A 21110-nucleotide genomic window follows, 5' to 3' on the forward strand; every position below is an offset into this window, starting at 1 on the left:
GCTGGGGTAGGCTAGTAATATAGATTATTATACCCTCCATCAAGGACTTTTATTGTTCTCTTTCATGGGGTTTTATTCTTTTATTATAAACTGCCATTAGCCGGACTGATTTTGGAAGTGGCGGTGAATAAATCTACATAATAAATAAATAAATAAACAAACAAATAAATAAATAATGGTCATGTTCAGTAGCAACAGGACTATCACAAAAGCAGCAAAATGAGGCTGGCATTTCAGGCCGTGAGCCCAATGAGCCTTCCCTAGGCATAAGCCCTGTTGGGTTAAATGGGCATTACTTCCAAACACACTTGTTTAGGATTGGTGCCCAGGCAAAATATGCCAGAAACAGGATTAGGGAGGAAGGCTAGTAGGGAACCAGCATGCTTGTGATGCTGTGCTTGGGTATGTGTGTGAGAGAGCAAGAGATAGAGAGATTCCCCATGGAATAAAATCCCCTGTTTTCCTTTTCATTTTTCCTTGGCTTCTCAGGAGCTGTCATTGCCCCCAGCAACAGACATCACCCAGATAGTCCCTGCAGGTTTCACTACTATTTTCTTTTTATAAAGCAGTCTTCATGTTACAATGCATCAGTGTTGTAATGTGATAACCTTGTTTTTTAACATGACAACCCTGGCTTTTAAAAAAAAAACCTTCAGGGGAAGGTAGGAGATGCTCCATTTGGCACAGAATGGTGAAATGAAGGGGTACAATTAAAAGAAAGGTGCAAGCAGGAAGCTTCTTGCAAAAAAACCCCAAAAACCTTTTGGAAAAGGAAGGGAGCAAAGCATCATGAGAGGTTGCCTCCTTCCAACAATGTAGAAACCATATGGCAAATCGCAGCCTGGAAAATGAGGGGAGGAAAGCCCAAATGCAGAAAGCAAATTTCACCTTGCAGCATCCAGTCAAAATAACAAAGTATGCCACCTAATGCAGAAACAGTCCAGGTATTTATTAATTAAAGCACTCATTAAAAATGGAAATTTAATTACTGAATATGTTTCAGGAGCCATAGAAATTGAGAAAAGTTCATTCTCAATTAAAGAAAAAGAATGCTCAGATGGGATGAAAAAGCAGTCTACTCCAGAACCTGATGTAATCCTAGAGGGGTGATCTAGGGAGTAGAAATTGGCAAAGCATGTAGCCCTCCCAACTTATCCTTCTAGGCTTATAACATGCTAATTCCCCCGAATATAAAATGTATAGTACAAACTGGAAACATACAAGGAACTCAACGGATATGGGAAATTCTCTCCCACAAAGTCCTTTGCTTTCTCTTCCCCTGTTCTTTCTCATCTCTGGTTTCTCCTCCCAACCATTGGACTCCATATCTACTCTGAGCAATCATCCATGTCCTTTACCCTCCCTTACCCAACCAGTCAGGCATGTCTCATTGGCCATTCCATCTTTTTTTTTTTTAAGAAAATAGAACTTAATTTTTTTGTAATTAAAAACAATGTTTTAAAATATTGCATGCTGGCAGCAGCCAATGCCATATCGTCTTAAAGATACAATGACCAGGCACTGAAATCAGTGGAGCCTATGTTTTCATAAAATTGAGCTGCACATTATTCAGGCTGCCAAACTTGATAAGGGGATTTTGTTTCTAATATGATATTATGATATGATTGAGACTATACAACTTCACTTCCTTATTTCAAACACCTGTCCAACATTTTTTTTTTACTTCTTGCCCTCGTGATAGCTCTGGATAACATGTGACTTTAAATAGTATGTTTATTGCCATTTCTGGTGATCATTTTATGAAATACTTTACAGCGCAATCCTAAGGGGGGGGGTACAAATTGGCACAGGGAGCCAACTGACTCCTGTGCTCACATATGGAGTGCTTAGGTTGGCACAGGGCATGAGCAGCATTGCACCTTGCACTTCCACTAAGGCAGCTGCACCATGTTGGGACTTTTCAACTAGACTTAGTCCTTGGTCTCTCCAGAGAAAAAGAGCTGCAGAGTAACAGAGCATTTTGAAGGTATGCAGTTATTAGTTATCTTTGTGGATGAGGAATGGATCTAGACTCAGTGCTTTGCAGTTTAAAAGAAAAACTTTACTAGGAAAGATTATTTACAAATATGTATCATATTCATCTGCTTCAGTCACCTTACTGAAGCACAGTGCAAGAGCTTAAAAGCCCCCCTAATGAAATCTGGCGGTAGTGGGTGCTAGCTCCCTCCACCTCCCTGTGGCTGAGGCGATGGAGACTCGATGATTAGTATTGCCATCTATTGTTGTTACTGTTGTTACTGTTGATTAATTGGTTGTTATTACTGTAATTTTATGTATGTTATGGATTTTAGGGGAAGGGTTTTTTCATTTTCGCACATCAGCAGATGGAAAGAGAGCACAGCCTAATGCCATCTGCTCCTTGCTTCAAAGCACGCTGGTCTGCTCTTCCTGAAGATGCAGGAAGTGGGTGAGAGCCCACCATTAAAAAAGGAATCCTCTGAGCACATGGCTCAGAATTACCAGCAATCTCTCCAATGACCACTTGATGCTTTTAGAGAGCACACAGGTACAGCCCAGCTACTTAAAAAGCTTAACAACAGTCCTTCAAGGCTGACTTCCCCAAATTACTTGCTGATTGCAGTTTCAATTGCCTCAGCCACACACAAGTGGAGTGACAGCGTGAACCCCTGAGCTGTATAAATGTGGGTGATGCGGGCCCAGTTAGGCAGCTCCCAAAGCATTTTCAACATGGGAACACCCCTCAGAACTGATGCAAAATTGCATGAGAAAAAATGCCAGCACAGCGTGTTGGTGGCCATGGTAACTCTTCATTTAGTTCCTTCCCCACAGCTGCAACCACACCCACAGGAACTCAAACAGCTCAGGATACTGACCAAGAGTGCAACCAATATAGAGGATGGAGCAGAGTTTTCTGTTGTCCCAAAGGGTCGGACCAGAACCAATGGGTTGAAATTTAGTCAAAAGAATTTCCAGCTAAACATCCAGAAGTGGTTCCTCACAATTAGAACAGTTCCTCAGTAGAACAAGTTTCCTTGGGAGGTGGTGGGTTCTCCTGCTTTGGAAGTTTTTAAGCAGAGATTAGATAACCATTTGACAGAAATGTTGATTTTGTGAACTTAGGCAGATTGTGAGTGGGTGGACAGAAGGGCTTGTGTTAGTGCTTGGCTCTTGTGGCCCTTTCTTGAATTCCCAAGGAAATGCCAATTGCCACTTCAGGATTGGGAAGCAAATTTCTTCCAAGCCAGACTGGCCAGAGATTCTGGTTGGGGGGGGGTATCATCTGGGCATAGAATTGGGGTCACTGTGGGTAGGCAGGTAGCTGTGAATTTCCTGCATTCTGCAGTGGGTTGGACTAGATGATCCTAGAATCCCTTCCAACTCAATGATTCTAAGATTCTAGGAGGCAGGAAGCCAAGGGAGGTGAGGTACCTGCAGGGGGAACAGGAGGTCATGGCACTGGTGCCCTCCTGACAGCTTCCATGGACAGACTGCTATGTCCTCCCACTGTGCCTAGGTCCTTGTTTCCTGATGTTCACTGCTGATGTTGTGGACCGCTATGACAAACAGCACTTTAAAAGCAAGCCTCAAAATGCTGAAGTATCAGAGAACTAGTAGGTGATGAATTAAACCTTCACAAAGCTAGAAAGATTGAGTGACAGGCTGCTACAATCATTCTGATAAGTCAGCAACAGTTGATAAAGAAATCCTATGAGAGTGGTGTGCTGAGGGAATTTTGATTCTGACAGAGACCTGCACTGAGAGAAGACCATTCTGTATCTTAGCTGTTTAATATCTACTCAGGGGAGATTTTAGTCAGAAAACATGGGTCCATTCTGCACAGCATTAATGTAGCTGAAGTCTTACCATTGTGTAACGCTATTTTTTTAACATTATGCACAACGTCATATACAATCTGCAACACTCTTGCAACACTCCCGCAAAAAGCGCTTCGAAGTAGCACTTTTTGGGGAATCGTCAAAAGTGGATTCCCCCATTAAAAAATGCTAAACTCCTGAGAACAACCTGCAACACATCCAAAAAAAAAACATTGTGATCTCAAAATAGTGGTGGAAAGAATGTCCCTCCCTCACTCTCATCCCTGAGCTTCCGGAGACGCGATCGCCATTCCCCCCCCCCCCACTTAAACTGGTGAAAGCAACAAATAAGTGAGGCTTCTCTGGCTGAAGTCCCTCCATAAGCAATTCAGAAGTGCTTAACAGTAAAACAAAGGTCCCTTCTGCAATTGTCTTTAAATTTCCCGAGCACAATACAGCCCCCTGTTCAACACTGCCTGTAATTTCTGCCAGAAATTACACCTTGCACCCATGGGGGGGGGGGGGGTTAGTTGAAGACAGTGTGAACAATTATGTGCCAGCTCCTACACTAGCGAAAAAGGTCTTTCTGAGACATCGAATGAACAAATATTTGTTGCCACTGGTGTTTTGGGGTTTTTAGAAAACAGTTTTTAAAGGGAAAGGGTATTTTTGGGAGCACGAATTCAACATTTCATTGGCTGTTCTGTTTGATTGATGGCTGGGGGCGAGAAGAAGCATGTAACAATGTCACCTCCTTTGTTGCAATTCCACTGAGACCGGAAACTTGTGGGTAATGATAACAGCGCTGGTGGGACAGCCCTTTTTGAGGTAAGAATGGCTGTGTGTGTTATCAAGACCTGCCACTATTAATTCTAGCACTTTACAATAGCGCTTACATTTGGCTACATAGGCAGTTGTGCGGAATGGACCATGGTTTTGACTAATAAGTTTGAACTCAGCCTAAGCTAAAAGGAGTTCTACACAGACAGAAATAATATTTTTCTGGTTTTTCTCCATCACCGATCATATGTTGCAGTCTGGACGAACTTCAGTGGCTCTGAGCCATGGGGAAAGATTTTTAGTTATTTTATTGCCATGTTATAGACTGTGGGGAATTGTCTTAGGACTATTGTTGTGTATATACGATGTTTTATAGTTTGGATTATATTGTTTTACGTTATGTTTTATTGTGAACCATCGCAAGTCAGCTTGCTGGGAGCCGTGGTATAAAAATCCAATTAATAAATAATAAATAAATAAATTTGGCAGAGTAATTTTAGTAGTGGATTGAGACTCCCAGTCAGGTCAAAGAAAGGGGATATATCTTCTAGAGAAGGAAGAAAAATCCCTGCCCAGTTAAACAAGGATATTTCCCTTAAGATTTCGCTGGTCTGATGCCTTAGACACCTCAGGAGTTAGAGGGAAGCTGGTATTTCAGAGAAGGGGAGATTGCGTACTGACAGAGGAGTTTAAAGAAACTTGAAGAAAAATACTGTAGTGTTTGAGAAGACACAGATACAAAAGTCTCTCACTATTAAGAACTTAAAAACTGAGGGAACAAGCTTCAATAAGTCTCAATACCCTGAAATTAAGAATTAAATACTGGACAACTATTGATTTTTACCTCAAAGTTTATACTGCTCATTCCACCTGAATTTTCCCTGTGTGTTGAATAAAATCTTTTATTCTTTTTGACTTTTACAATGTCTCAATAGCCATTCTGAAGGGTTTCAGTAAATAGTGCTCTTACATCTTCCCATGATGTTCAATGACTGAGTTAAAAGCCAAATTATCTTCCAGACACCAGTCACGAAAGCCAGCTTTATTAATCTCAGTAAAAAAAACACATTACTTAGGCAGCTCGGTCAGTGAAGGAACATAATTTTTTTTTGAGGGAAAATCTGCTTCAGATGGGGGAAGGTAGATGGGGTTCATCATAACCCAAGAAGGCATATGACAATGGCAGTCTCTATGGTTCTGCAGACACTGGGCATCACAGAGTCCCTGGGTCTGGTAGCAGAAAATGTACCACAGAGGGCAGACTTGCCCTGATAAGTGGGGAATGGGGAAAGTGTGACAGTGGAACACATCTTCTGGCATTCTTGGTGAAATGGAAGTTAAGTCCGTAAGTCACACCCACCAAGCGCACCAGAGGACCTGGAGTGGCAGCCACCACGGAGGCAGCCAACGGTGGTAGCAGTGGCCGAGGAAACTGTCCTAGCCACGAGGGCACCACCCACTGAATCAAGGCCCCAGAGAAGGCCAGCCCAGCCATGGAGGCAGAAGCCACAGATGCTGGCTCAGCCATGGAGCCAGAGCCCACAATGGCCAGGGCAGCTGCAACAGCAGAGAAGGCTAGCCCATCCATAGAGCCAGAGACTCTGGAGGCCAGCCCAACCATGAAATCGGAGCCTGTGATGGGTGGGGCAGCCCCAGCAGTAGAGAAGGCCAGGCCAGACATGGAGATGGAGCCTGCGATGGCTGGGGTAGCCATGGACGCAGAGATGGCTGGCCCAGCTGCAGAGGTGGAGCTCATGAAGGCCAGCCCAGATATGGCAACGGAGCCCATGGAGGCTAACCCAGTTACAGTGTTTCTGTCCATGGAGGCTGGCCAAGCCATCATGCTGTGGGAGTCCCAAAGGAACCCCGCAGCAGCTGGCCACTGGTTGCCCAACTGGAGCAGCTGAGGACCACCAAACACAGTAAAAAGTAAGGAGTGAGGAGGAAGGAGTCTGTGTGTGTGTGTGAGAAAGAGAGGAGGGGACTTGGGACAAAGTCAGGGAAGTTAAAGTTAAGGGGGGAGCTGGCAGGGAGGAGTGTGGGGAAGGGTTCTCTGTGTGTGTTTGTGTGTGTGTATGTGTGTAAGAGAAAGATGGGGAATGGGGGAGGGACTAGGAAGGACATCATGGAAGCAAGAGGTAAGAGAGAGGCAAGGGAGGCTACTAGTGGTGTCACTTGCACTGTGGCTGGCGTCACAGATAAGGAATGACAGATTATTACTATGTCCACATCACTATACTGACTTATTGTTGGTATGTTCATAGAATCATAGAATCATAGAATCATAGAGTTGGAAGGGGCCATACAGGCCATCTAGTCCAACCCCCTGCTCAACGCAGGATCAGCCCAAAGCATCCTAAAGCATCCAAGAAAAGTGTGTATCCAACCTTTGCTTGAAGACTGCCAGTGAGGGGGAGCTCACCACCTCCTTAGGCAGCCTATTCCACTGCTGAACTACTCTGACTGTGAAAAAAGTTTTCCTGATATCTAGCCTATATCTAGCCTATATCATTACTGCGTGTCCTTTCCTCTGCAGCCAACAGAAACAGCATCCTGCCCTCCTCCAAGTGACAACCTTTCAAATACTTAAAGAGGGCTATCATGTCCCCTCTCAACCTCCTTTTCTCCAGGCTGAACATTCCCAAGTCCCTCAACCTATCTTCATAGGGCTTGGTCTCTTGGCCCCAGATCATCTTTGTCGCTCTCCTCTGTACCCTTTCAATTTTATCTACGTCCTTCTTGAAGTGAGGCCTCCAGAACTGCACACAGTACTCCAGGTGTGGTCTGACCAGTGCCGTATACAATGGGACTATGACATCTTGTGATTTTGATATGATGCCCCTGTTGATACAGCCCCAAATGGCATTTGCCTTTTTTACCGCTGCATCACACTGCCTGCTCATGTTTAGTTTACAATCCACAAGTACCCCAAGGTCTCGTTCACACACAGTGTTACCTAGAAGCGTATCCCCCATCCAGTAGGCACGCTTTTCATTTTTCCGACCCAGATGCAGAACTTTACACTTATCTTTATTAAATTGCATCTTGTTCCCATTTGCCCATTTTTCCATTGTGTTCAGATCTCATTGAACTCTGTCTCTATCTTCCGGAGTATTTGCCAGTCCTCCCAATTTGGTGTAACCTCAAACTTGATGAGTAGTCCCTCCACCCCCTTATCTAGATCATTAATAAATATGTTAAAAAGTACCGATCATTAATAAATATGTTAAAAAGTACATATCAATATATGTTGATATTATTGATTGTCTGATTGTGCTTTATTGTTTTAATTATTGAGAACTTATAGTTAACACAGCAGCAATCTTGATGGAAATACATTCCATAAATATATGCACAGAAGATGCAATAGTTTTGACATCTGAAGGAGAGTAATGAAGACATGCCACCCAAAGTATGAATATGTTAGGAACTAACTATAGGGCCTGACAAATAAGTATGAAGCAAGATTCAAAATGCAGCAATACTTTGAATACCTCTGGCATGAGATGATATGATATTAGATATTTAGATTACATTTCTTTTCCTAATGAGCTATCACAAATGTTTCTGTTTCTTTTAAGGTCTTAGATGTTGATCCTCTACCAGTAAAATTACATTATGATAAGTCACATGACCAAGTTTGGGTACTTTGCTGGGTAGATATGGAAAAGTCCTACACAACACTGCAGGTAAGCCTCATACGCAATTAAGAACTAATTACGTTTCTCTTCATATAATTACAGTAACATTTCTTACATATCAATCTTGCTTTGTTTACTTGGACACAATTTCAATTGGAATGCCGAGGCACCGCCTTTTGTTAAAATTACTTCTGAGTCTTCTGTAAAGCAATTTGCTTTCTTCTAAAAACTAAAACATGGATTCTACTTTTACTTTTCTCCCTCATGGTTCTCGTATTTAACTTTCTAACTGTCCTTTTCTTTATCCTTATTTTCTTTCCTTGTCTCTCTTTCTCTTTGTCTTCTTCCTTCCTTCTAAACAATATTTATGGTACAGTCAGTCTGATACAATAAAAACAAGATTGCGTCCTAATTTTGGATTGCAACCTGCCATCATCTCAAGTACTAACGATGAGACATCTGTCTTGGGAAGTTCTTGGAGGTTTTAGGGTACCTGAGGAAGATGGAGTTTGGGGATTAAAGGGAGCTCATAATGGATTTGGTGCCATACTGTGCCCTCTCATTGCCATTTCCTCCAGAGGAACTGATGCCTGAAACCTTAAGATCAATTATAATTCCAACTATAATTCAAAGCCAATTTGGAGGCTGGTAAGCCTTACTCATGGTTGTCTTGAAATTGGTGCACTTTGTGGCATAAAATGGTACAGGTTTGAGCTAACTAGTAACAATTGTAATGTTTTGGGTGTACTTGCTGCTTGTACATACACACACACACACAGAGAAAAATACCATGGTATCTGCCTTTCTTTGCATGCACAGCTGAACAAGGTTACTCAGCAGCATTATTTAATCCCAAAGTAATTCAGAGATACCCACTTCTCAAAAATTCTCCCTTTCTTTCTCATAATTGCCATGGGGTGTCATTCCCATCTGTTTGTACACCAGTATTCCAGTGAGATTATAATGCATACCTATCATATGATTGATGACACATGACTTCCAGGCATGGGTTTGCAGTTTGGTGAGCCCAATGCCAATTGGATACTGGCTCTAGAAAAGCTAAAGACCACGGTATTAGGCCAAATGTCTAGTTTCAGCAACTATCACAGTATTTCACAGCACAGATAATATGCCAGGGAATGTGGGTCTCAATAGCTCTAAAGAAATGCATCTGGTTTCCCAGGTAACAAAACCCACCTGCAAATAAATTAGAAATTATTACAGCCAGAAATGACACCCAAACAAATCTTTGGTGTTTTCAATAAGTAAATGGTGACAAGTAGAGTCACAATTTTAAAACAGAATCTCAAATAAGAGTTTCTTAAGCAGTACCAGGCAGCTTTCCTAATACCTCTGAAGCAGTTTCACATACAAGATTCAATAAGACAAAACAGGTTCTCTGTAGCCATTCTAATTTCATTTTTTTCCTGTCCAGCTGTGCTGGACTGCTGTAATTAAAGGAAAGATGGTACTGGCCTTTGTGTTATTATTAACAAAATGTGCTGCCTGCACAGCTGGAAATTTGTTAGGCATCTGTAGTCACTCTGTTGGTCATTCTGTTAACTCATACACTGCAGATACAGATGCACTGTAGAAGATTAACAACATTTAATTTTAGTTTGTTTCCTCTCTTTCATATCCTCACATGGCCAGGAAAAACATAGAATGAATAATTTTATGTAGATCTTTTTAAAAAGTGCTTGGCATGGATGAAATACAGTTGTGTGGGGCTGCCTGAGTGGGGCCCAGTTGCATGGTGGGAAGCATAAAAGTATTTGCAGGGGGCCACCTCACTTTTTCTTGTATCCCATTCCTCACACAGTGTCCTTTTCCTTTCATTTTGACAGCCCCCATATTTTCTCCTTTCCCTGCTCCCTTCTCTCCTGCCCACCCACCAATCAACCTACCTTTTATCTGCCCCATATCTTCAGATATGTTTATTATCCAATTACTTCATTTATATGCTGTGTCTCTCCACAATGGGAACCCAAAGCAGCCTGTGTCATTCTCCTTTCCTCTATTGTATCTTCACTAACCATCTCATCAAGTAAGTTAGCCTGATAGTTTGTGATTGGCCTTATGTCACCCAGTGAGTTTCCACAGCAGAGTGGCAACTAGAACCTGTGTTTTCCAAGATCCTAATATGAAACTATGCCCACTACACTCTACTGCCTTTCATGAGGTGGCTGCTGTTGAACAGTAGTAAGAAAACAGTCCTGGGGGAGTCATGCCAATTGTATGGTATCAAGTTGCCTAGCAGCTACTGGTGATAGCAAGTAGGCAAAACAGCCAAATCAGGATACTCATGTAGGGCTGTAACATGTACTGCTTGCATAGAACAAACACATGTATTTTGGACACCTATATGCTTGGGATCATTAGCCTATGTATACCAAGATCCAGATTCAGATCAATAGAAAAATGAGGATAAAAAACCTCTTAAACGTGTTTTACGTTTTAGTAACAGAAATTGAGACTAAATTAATCTGTGCAGTAAGGTAAAGGTAGAGAAGAATGTAAAATTACACAATGGAAAGTCAGTACAGCAAATAATACACCAAAATCTGGTCCTAGAATGACTGTCTGCCTGCATGGAAAATGATGCTATAAAACAGTGGTCCCCAACCCGCGGGCCATGGCCCGGTGCCGGGCTGCGAAGGCCTCGGCGCCGGGCCGCGGCTCCTTCCCTCCCCCCCCCGAAGTGAGAAGCTCGCCAGGCCGCAAGCAAATCGGCCGCCAAAGCGGGAGGGGAGGGAAGAGAAGCTTGCCGAGCCGCAAGCTAATCGGCTGCTTTAGCGGCCGATTTGCTCGCGGCCTGGAGGGGCTGGGAGGGGAAGCTGCGGCCGGCGGCATGGCGGCGGCACAAACGCGCGCGCGCGGACTGCCGCGCATGCGCGTTTGCGCTGGGGCTGCCGCGCGTGCGCGGGCCCCCGGACCACACTCCACCCACCACTCCGCAGCAGTCCGCGGCAAGCAGAAGCTTGCGGACCGCTGCTATAAAAGGAAATCCTTCTGACAAGAAAAGGGAGAAGTGTGTGTTGGGCAGTTGTCCTCTGCATTGAAGAAGTTGTGTTGAGAGGTGAAATTGACCAGACAGAAGGACATGCTGTGCTAGGTCTGTGGAGCAGAGATTCAGGATTAGGGGGAGATAAGGAACCAATGGCAGAATGTGAAGAGGAACTAAAGAGCCTGTTGATGCGGGTGAAGGAGGAGAGTACAAAAGTTGGCTTGAAACTCAACATCAAGAAAACAAAGATCATGGCATCCGGCCCTCTCAATTCCTGGCAAATAGAAGGGGAAGAAATGGAGATAGTGACAGATTTTATTTTCCTGGGCTCCAAGATCACTGCAGATGGGGAGTGCAGCAAAGAAATTAAAAGACGCTTGCTTCTGGGGAGGAAAGCTATGGCAAATCTAGACAGCATCCTAAAAAGCAGAGACATCACCCTGCCAACAAAAGTGCGTTTAGTCAAGGCTATGGTCTTCCCAGTTGTAATGTATGGCTGCGAAAGTTGGACCATAAGGTAGGCCGAGCGTCAAAGAATTGAGGCTTTTGAACTCTGGTGCTGGAGAAGACTCTTGCGAGTCCCTTGGACTGCAAGGCGAACAAACCAGTCAGTCCTCGAGGAGATCAGCCCTGACTGCTCTTTAGAAGGCCAGATCCTGAAGATGAAACTCAAATATTTTGGCCACCTCATGAGAAGGAAGGACTCCCTGGAGAAGAGCCTAATGCTGGGAGAGATCGAGGGCAAAAGAAGAAGGGGACGACAGAGAATGAGGTGGATGGATGGAGTCACTGAAGCAGTAGGTGCAAACTTAAATGGACTCCGGGGAATGGTAGAGGACAGGAAGGCCTGGAGGATCATTGTCCATGGGGTCGCGATGGGTCGGACACGACTTCGCACATAACAACAACAAAAGGAACCAACCATAAAACAGGCTACAAAAATTGGCTCTGTCTGGTAACTTGTTATACCTTTTTGCTTTGGATGAGGAAGGGAAGGGGTGTTGGCAGTGGAACAAGGGATAATTAAAATGCAATCTTTCAGGGAGGAGCAAGGCTGAAAAGAAATCTTTCTGTATGGCGTGTGGAGGGTCTTCTTTTGCACTGTTCCCTTGAGGAGATCCAAAAGTTAAATATGTATGTATGTATTGCTGGGTATTTGTCATCATAATCAGGGAAGAACTAGAACCTTCCTATCTAGTCATTTAGATCAGAAAGATATTTCTTTGACCAGTTTGTAGTTTATGTTTTCAAAATCTGTATCAATGGTTAGAATCAAATTGTCTGATGGGAGTCTCTTGCGGAAAGTGGTTACTTGGGGAAAGTGAATCCCGCTTAGGGTGGGTTTATGCACAACTGGTATAGGAGCTGCCTTATAATCCTGTCCTCCTTGGCAAGATGTATTGCAATAACCTTTTAGTTTAATTCAGGCTCCTCTCATATTTAGGACCACATTCAGTCATACACATATACAATAAGGGGATTCACACTATATAGAAAAAGGGTGGGGATCTTTGGGCATCAACTGGCACCTGTTACCCCACATTTCCTGGCTGAAATCAAAGAAGGAAGCTTGGCAATACTGTTGTGGTTGTCTAACTACAGATACCTAGGGTACCCCTTTCTTAAAGCTACAAAGGCTCTTTTACCATTTAACAACAATTACAACTGACTCATGGCAAACCCAGGACCATGGAGTTTTCATGGCAAGAGATGAACAGAGATAGTTTGCTATTCCTGGCAAATAGGTGGGGAAGAAAAGGAGGTATTGACAGATTTTATTTTCCTGGGCTCCAAGATCACTGCAGATGGGGACTGCAGCAAATAAATTAAAAGACGCTTGCTCCTACGGAGGAAAGCTATGGCAAATCTAGACAGCATTCTAAAAAGCAGAGACATCACCCTGCCAACAAAAGCGTGTCTAGTCAAGACTATGGTCTTCCCAGTTGCAATGTATGGCCGTGAAAATTGGACCATAAGGAAGGCCGAGCGTCAAAGAATTGAGGCTTTTGAACTCTGGTGCTGGAGAAGACTCTTGCGAGTCCCTTGGACTGCAAGGCGAACAAACCTAGAGATCAGCCCTGACTGCTCTTTAGAAGGCCAGATCCTGAAGATGAAACTCAAATACTTTGGCCACCTCATGAGAAGGAAGGACTCCCTGGAGAAGCGCCTAATGCTGGGAGTGATTGAAGGCAAAAGAAGAAGGGGATGACAGAGAATGAGATGGCTGGATGGAGTCACTGAAGCAGTAGGTGCAAACTTAAATGGACTCTGGGGAATGGTAGAAGACTGGAAGGCCTGGAGGATCATTGTCCATGGGGTTGCGATGGGTCGGACACGACTTCACACCTAACAACAACAACAAGTTTGCTATCGCCTTCCTCTGCATAGCAACCCTGACATCTTTGGGAGGAGGTTAATTCCTCAATGTGATGTTGTTATTGAGATTTCAGATTTTTCTGTGAACCTGGGTTATTTTGTGGTTTGTAGAAGAATCTATCTTGTCTGTTGGTGGCCACAGTGTTCAGATTTAAGCATCCACAATTCCTCATTTCAGCAATTTTACCATAAAAAGCCAAATCATTTGCCTCAATTGTTTCATACAGGCTTTCCATTAAGCTGGTTAAAAGGTATATGTAAGGTATGAGAACAGCTTGATTTGACATGATTCCTGAATCTGAGAAACCTGTCACAATTCAGAATTTTTCAAATCAGGCAGAATTGTATTGGTCCCTGATGTTACCTGATCTTTACGGCAACATCTTCTGACCATCTGTAGAGATGGTACTGAAATATGGTAGAGAACAAATTCATAACTTCCTTTTCTGAGAGATCCCGTGAAGGCACTTTGAGCCACCTTACAAGTTGTGTCCACATATATAATTTAAGAAATCTCATAAATAAAAAGCAATGTGTCTGTTTTGCTAACAATAGCATGGTGGAGCCAAATAGACCAAAGCCTCAAGAAATGGCCAGCTTCTTGAGTGGTCTAATTAGGAGACCTCTAAATAGCTTGTCCAAAATATTGAAGCACATTTTTTAAAGGTTTTAGCACTTTCTGTAATGAATTACTTAGCTATGAATTCTAAAGCCAGCTTGTGAACATGTTACATGAATAAACACTCCTAATGTATTGGCCTTGGTCATCTTAATATACTAACAACCCTTCAAATAAATAATATCAATATTTTAGCGTTTTATTTAACAACCAAGTTCTGCCTCCACACAATGCTGAAGTTAAATGAAAGATAACAGGAGTTTTCCACAAGGCTTCATATTCCTTCAGAATGGCATATAAATATAAAATATCCACTCTACTATTTTTGTGTATAGTTTTCCATCACTGGCACAGAAGATGCCCTTTGGATGAGATAATTAACTGCTGTGACTTTGCTGTCGGTCATTCAACCCAATGAATTAGCATGGTGCATTTAAGTGAGATTAATAAATATGAACATGTAAACAATGTTTACTGTAGGCACTGCAGGAAACTTATTGCAGGGTTACAGCTAGGACACTATTTCAACACCCACATGATTGCTTTGTCTTTTGATATAAACAGCTTGAAAGCAGATGGAGAGACATTCTCTTGCCTTGCAAATGTCACACTCACAAAAATGCCATTTCATTAACATTCCTATATTCTAGACATGGCTCCAACCATCATTTGGATTCATTGAAGATTGATGGCAAAAAAATTGGTATGATATAAATATAAGTAGCCTCGTGTTTATAGTTCAATGCCTCATTTGTTGCTCTATCCATGCCTAGCATTTTGGTTGTTTGTTACAGGTAATACCAGATGCAAGTGTGGGAGAGAATCTACATATTGTTCGTACCCATTTGGATGGAATGGATGATTACTTTATCCCAACTACAAACCTCATCATTAATCACATCAGGTAATAGCCTCAGGAGTTTGTACTTTCATTCTCATATTATTATTAATCATGAATTTTACTTGCTTTACTTTTCAGGCAGTAACTATAGAAGCTCCACTGATCAATTGTGGGCACACCAAGCTAATAAATATAAATCATAGATATGCAAGAGCTAAAAGTCAAATGGACAGGAGACACACAAGGAAGCAATGAATAAGTATGACCAACATAATAACCAGTGAATGTTTGGGCTCTGTAAGCACTCTGTTTTTTTCATGTGCCAAAGAGACAACAATTTAAAAGAGTACATTATTTAACTAGAAACACTCTAATTAGGATTCCACGACCGTTATGCCTCCAAACTCAGTCCCATAGCTCAGTACATTTTTGTCCTAATATGGCATTGGTTTGGCCAATGACAAACTTTATACATGCCTCTTCCTTCACTTTACAGGAAGAAACTTTAAACGTTTGCCTCCATAAGCCTTCTTGCTACATACTCTGATGTGTACACTAGGCAGACAGTTTCTTGCTGAGCCCCCAAAAATCCCAGCCTTACCTGCATTCTAGACAGCACATAATCTCCAACACATGTATGTTTGGTAGCAGCAATCGCAACAGCTCCTAACCAATAAGTCCAAATGTATAGCGGCTTCATCTGTTGCCACCATCACTTTCACTGCAGGGTATATCATAGCTTTTTTGCTCACACCGAAATTCATCAGATGTTTCAGCCCCAGGTTTATTTTTTGCTCACACCGAAATTCATCAGATGTTTCAGCCCCAGGTTTATTTTATTTATTTATTTATTTGCATTTATATACCGCCTGCCCTTGCAGCTCAGAGCAGTTTACAGTGAAGATTTGTAGTACAATAGTTTCAAATGAGCAGCCGTGTTGGTCTGAAGTAGCACAATAAAATCAGAGTCCAGTAGCACCTTTAAGGCCAACAATGATTTATTCAAGGCATGAGCTTTCGAGTGCAAGCACGCTTTGTCAGACTTCTTAAGATCATAGGAGTACAATACAGGTATAATACAGATAAAGGAGTACAATACAGTGAACATCATTATTATGAACTTATAACATTTTTTTAACCATTGAACTTATAACATTTCTAACATTAAAACATTATAACTTTATAAAACTGTTGATTGCACAACTGTAATTCATTTTTGCAAGCATTGCCAGATCAGGAGTTGTCCTGTGCCTCTCTTGGGCACAGTTGGTGATGTGAGGGGCTTTTGGGGGCTCTAGTTGGTGGAGTTCTTTCATTGGCCTCGACCAAAAGCTTGGTGGAAGAGCTCCATTTTGCAGGCCCTGCAGAAGTCATTACCAAAACCTTAAGTCTGATCTGGTATTCAATTGGTAACCAGTGCAGCTGTTGCAGCACAGTAGGATGTGGGCCCTCCAAGGTGTTCCTGTGAGAACCCTGGCGGCTACGTTCTGTACCAGTTGTAGCTTCCAGATCAGGTATAATGGTATCCCCATGTGGAGTGCATTGCAGAAATCTAGTCTAGAGGTGACCATTGCATGGATCACTGGGGCTAGGTAGGGTGCTAGTAGTTTAGCTTGGTTCATCCAAAATCTCACTGCCTGCTCATCTGCTCCCTCCCGAGATGCACTGCAAATATCCTGACCACTCACAAACAATATGAACAAGTGCTGTGATACTTGGAAGCATCTTGTCCACAGTAAAACCTAGTTTGAGTCGAAGAGTTGGCACTAAGTATTACTGTGGACTGGATGCTTCCAAATGCTGAAACATTTACAGTCCAAGCTGACACAGTTATTCCAGTCTGAGCTCATTTAATGAGCAATTTTAATTGGATCACACTATTAGACACTTATCTTTAAATAAACAAACAAAGTAATTCTTGCTGTATACTACAGCACAGTCCTAACCAGAGTCTCACCTTTCTGAGGCCACTGAAATCAATGGGCTTATAAGGATGTAACTCTGCTCAGGATTGATTGATTCAGTAACAAAGATTGATTCACTTAAAAAGATAACTCCCCATTAAATTGTGGATTTTAAAAAACCCTTAAGATTTCAGATAACACATGCACTGAGCATTTCCTTGGCAGGAGCAGGTATGCCATGCTGATGCTGTCCCACTTTACCTTATTAGTTTCTAATAAAAATCTTCAGAGAAATGCTGCAAAATGAAGATGCTTATTTAAAGAGCCCTTCAGAGGTCTTAATTCAAAAGAACTGCAGGGATCACCTTTTCCCCTTATCATTCATCCTGTCTTTTTTTTTCCTCTTCAAATCAGCTTCTTAGTGGATCTACAATTAAGTAAAAGTTTAAAAAACCCAAAAGTTAAAATCCCTGAAGTGTTCATATGTAAGCATGAATGAGATTGGCTTGTTCTTCAGAAGTAAGTTACCATGGCTGGAGACATACATGAAGCTGGCTTATACTGAATTTGATCTTTGATCCATCAAGGTATGTATTGTCTCCTCAGACAGGCAGCAGCTCTCCAGGGTGTCTGGTAGAAGTCTTTACATCTCCAGCTACGTATCAGGGATGCTATTGACCAAAGGAAATGGGGAAGCAGGTCTAAAATATGGTTTTTACACTAGTGAAATAAAACAATTGTTGTTGTTATGTGCGAAGTCGTGTCCGACCCATCGCGACCCCATGGACAATGATCCTCCAGGCCTTCCTGTCCTCCACCATTCCCCGGAGTCCATTTAAGTTTGCACCTACTGCTTCAGTGACTCCATCCAGCCACCTCATTCTCTGTCGTCCCCTTCTTCTTTTGCCCTCGATCGCTCCCAGCATTAGGCTCTTCTCCAGGGAGTCCTTCCTTCTCATGAGGTGGCCAAAGTATTTGAGTTTCATCTTCAGGATCTGGCCTTCTAAAGAGCAGTCAGGGTTGATCTCCTCTAGGACTGACCGGTTTGTTCACCTTGCAGTCCAAGGGACTCGCAAGAGTCTTCTCCAGCACCAGAGTTCAAAAGCCTCAATTCTTTGACGCTCGGCCTTCCTTATGGTCCAACTTTCGCAGCCATACATTGAGACTGGGAATACCATAGCCTTGACTAAACGCACTTTTGTTGGCAGGGTGATGTCTCTGCTTTTTAGGATGCTGTCTAGATTTGCCATAGCTTTCCTCCCCAGGAGCAAGCGTCTTTTAATTTCTTTGCTGCAGTCCCCATCTGCAGTGATCTTGGAGCCCAGGAAAATAAAATCTGTCACTATCTCCATTTCTTCCCCATCTATTTGCCATGAATTGAGAGGGCCGGATGCCATGATCTTTGCTTTCTTGATGTTGAGTTTCAAGCCAACTTTTGCACTCTCCTCCCGCATCAACAGGCTCTTTAGTTCCTCTTCACTTTCTGCCATTAGAGTGGTATCATCTGCATATCTGGAAATAAAACAATATATTAAACTATTATGGTTTTATTCTGTTTTCTTCCGAGAAACTCATAGTAGCATAGCTTGATTTAGTGGTTAGGAGCACAGACTTCTAATCTGGCAAGCCAGGTTTGATTTTTCACTCCCCCACATGCAACCAGCTGGGTGACCTTGGGCTCACCACAGCACTGATAAAGCTGTTCTGACCGAACAGTAATATCAGGCCTCACTGACCTGACAGGGTGTCTTTTGTGGGGAGAGGAAATGGAAGGCGAATGTAAGCTGCTTTGAGACTCCTTTGGGTAGAGAAATAACCAACTCTTCTTCTTCTTCTTCTTCTTCTTCTTCTCCTTCTTCTTCTTCTTCTTCTTCTTCTTCTTCTTCTTCTTCATAGATAGTTCATCTTCATGACTTCCATGCATTCCCACATAGGATCTGCAGTTTGCAGAGACTGCCACAGAGATGAGCTAGTGAGCTTATTCGAGAGGTTAACACTCCCAGAAGTGCTACCCCCTCCTATGCCAGGGAGTGGAGTGACTTTTCCCGCCCCAAAGTCACATGACTCGGGAGGGGCTAGCACTCCTTCCCCAGTTCTGTTCTTGCCACCGAAAGGAAAAGACATCTTTTGCAAGCTCAAATATCGCCTCAGGCTGCCTGAGGTAAAAAAAAAAAATTTAAATAAGAAATCAGAAGAAGATGAACACGTTTTTCTCCCTGATTCATTGTAAGCAAATGGCATTACCTAGAAGGCTGGAATGTTCCAGGCCGCACAGAGGACATGGAAACAGAGGATGCAGGAAACTATATTTCTTTCTGGCATAAATGCCATTATTTTAAAAATGCCTAAAATGTGGGGCCAAGATGGCCCAAAATGATGGACATGAGTCCTATTTACTATGCCTGGGTGAAAACCACATTATCAGCTCATGCCCAGTTTGCTGTAAAATGAACCCAAAAACAAGAGATGGCAAAGTGGCAAGATTAAAGGCCACTCTCTATGAGAAGGTGCTCTCAGCCTCTAGAGTCAAGCCTACGGGTGAAGGATTGGGCAAGAAATTATCTAAAACACCATTGATCTCTTTTATGCCACCTCAGAGGGTGGAAGAGAAGGATGATGCCCAACAAGAAAAAAAGGCTACCTTGGAGCTTCTGGCAAAAAAGACAAAATAAAAGTAAAAAGTAAAAGTAAAAAAATTAACTGTGAGAGCCATGGTTTCTCCAGAGACCCTGGAAACTGGTCGGCATTGTATTTCTCTGTCCCAAATGTCCGCCACATGATTGTCACCAACAGCTCCTTTGGTCCGCTTGACTCCAACCCATCTATGTTGACAACTGACGTTGCTGGTACATCATTAGCGGCTGCCGCTGAAGCCCTCAGCCCTGAATTCCACTGACGTACAACAAAGAGGACAAGCATGTCATTATGTTGGTGCTGTCATTGACTGTGACAGTATGCTACCATTACCGAGGAAGATTGCTTGACTATCCAGGTCTCCTTCGATACAAGTGCCCGGTGGGTTCTCAGAATCAGAGGACAACTTCGTGGTGGTGCTGAGGTGGCCTTTGCACAGAGACCATTTGTTTGAGTCATCCAACTTAAGATGCATCTTGTGGTTCCAAAGTCACATCATTCATCTCCTTCCCAATGTCGACCCGATGCCAAGGGCAATACTGATTTTGCTGAGGTTGACCAGCATAAAGGTCAAGACTCTGACCAGGACTCGGAATCCTTCTCTCAGTACTTACCATCAGAAATGGTTAGGGATCCGGTGTCTATTTCTCCAACAGATGATTTAAGACTGTTCTCTCATGTTAGACACCTTTCCTGCCAGTAAGCCACAAATTAAAGCTATTATGGCAGAAGGGATGAAGCTGGTTAACCAGTAGATTAACCCTGCTAGGCATCAAGCAGACTTTCACACTAGATCTATGAGCACAGCAGTTGTATTCAGACGTCATGCATGGCTCCGCTCCTCCATGCTCACAAATGATACATGGGCAGCAGTGGAAGATCTCCCCTTTGAAGGGCCTAACCTGTTTAACACTCAAAATGATGAGAAGTTAGAACATATGAGAAAATACATTAACTGCCAAAACATTGGGGGTGACAGCAGGATCGTCCCAGTCCTACAAAAACAGGATTGGAGACTCCAACAAAAGGGAATTCATTCTAGACAATATAGATTTCCAGATCAGTGTGTTCCTTCTTATACACCAACCCATAGGCAAGCGTACTCTCATGGAGGAAGATCCCAAACTACTAACAGGCCAAGGAGTCAGAGTTTCTCTAATACAAATATGTCTAAACTAGAATGTCATGGAATGCTTTTTGAAAGGTTATCATTGTTTGTTGATGTTTGGGAGTTGATGTTAGAGACTCCTGCGTTCTCAGCATAATAAAGTTCAGATATTATTTGGACTTTGATTCCTTACTACCATGGAACATGCACCCCACTATAATTTAACAATGCTCAGAATTTTTGGCTAATGAGATGCGTTCCTTATTGGAGAAAAGATCCATTACCTCTTTGGAAACGCTCCTCTGTCAAGAGATTTTTATTTGCATGACTTTGTGATTCATAAGAAAGGGGGTGGCGAGAAACCAATTTTGGATTTGAGGAAGCTGAATAAATGTATAAGTGC

At 42.7% G+C, this 21110-nt stretch overlaps 1 protein-coding gene across 4 annotated transcripts in view; it reads left to right on the forward strand.

The window, feature by feature from the left end:
* FSTL4 (follistatin like 4) overlaps nt 1-21110 on the forward strand; it is a 695481-nt gene that overhangs the window by 664768 nt on the left and 9603 nt on the right. For all 4 annotated transcript variants that reach the window (XM_077326857.1, XM_077326854.1, XM_077326855.1 and 1 more), the window contains 2 exons: nt 8159-8266; nt 15015-15124. In XM_077326857.1, coding sequence (XP_077182972.1) covers nt 8159-8266; nt 15015-15124 — 218 coding nt within the window. The remainder of the gene's footprint in view (nt 1-8158; nt 8267-15014; nt 15125-21110) is intronic.

The sequence above is a fragment of the Paroedura picta genome, chromosome 3, assembly GCF_049243985.1.
Source record: "Paroedura picta isolate Pp20150507F chromosome 3, Ppicta_v3.0, whole genome shotgun sequence".
Taxonomy (NCBI): domain Eukaryota; kingdom Metazoa; phylum Chordata; class Lepidosauria; order Squamata; family Gekkonidae; genus Paroedura; species Paroedura picta.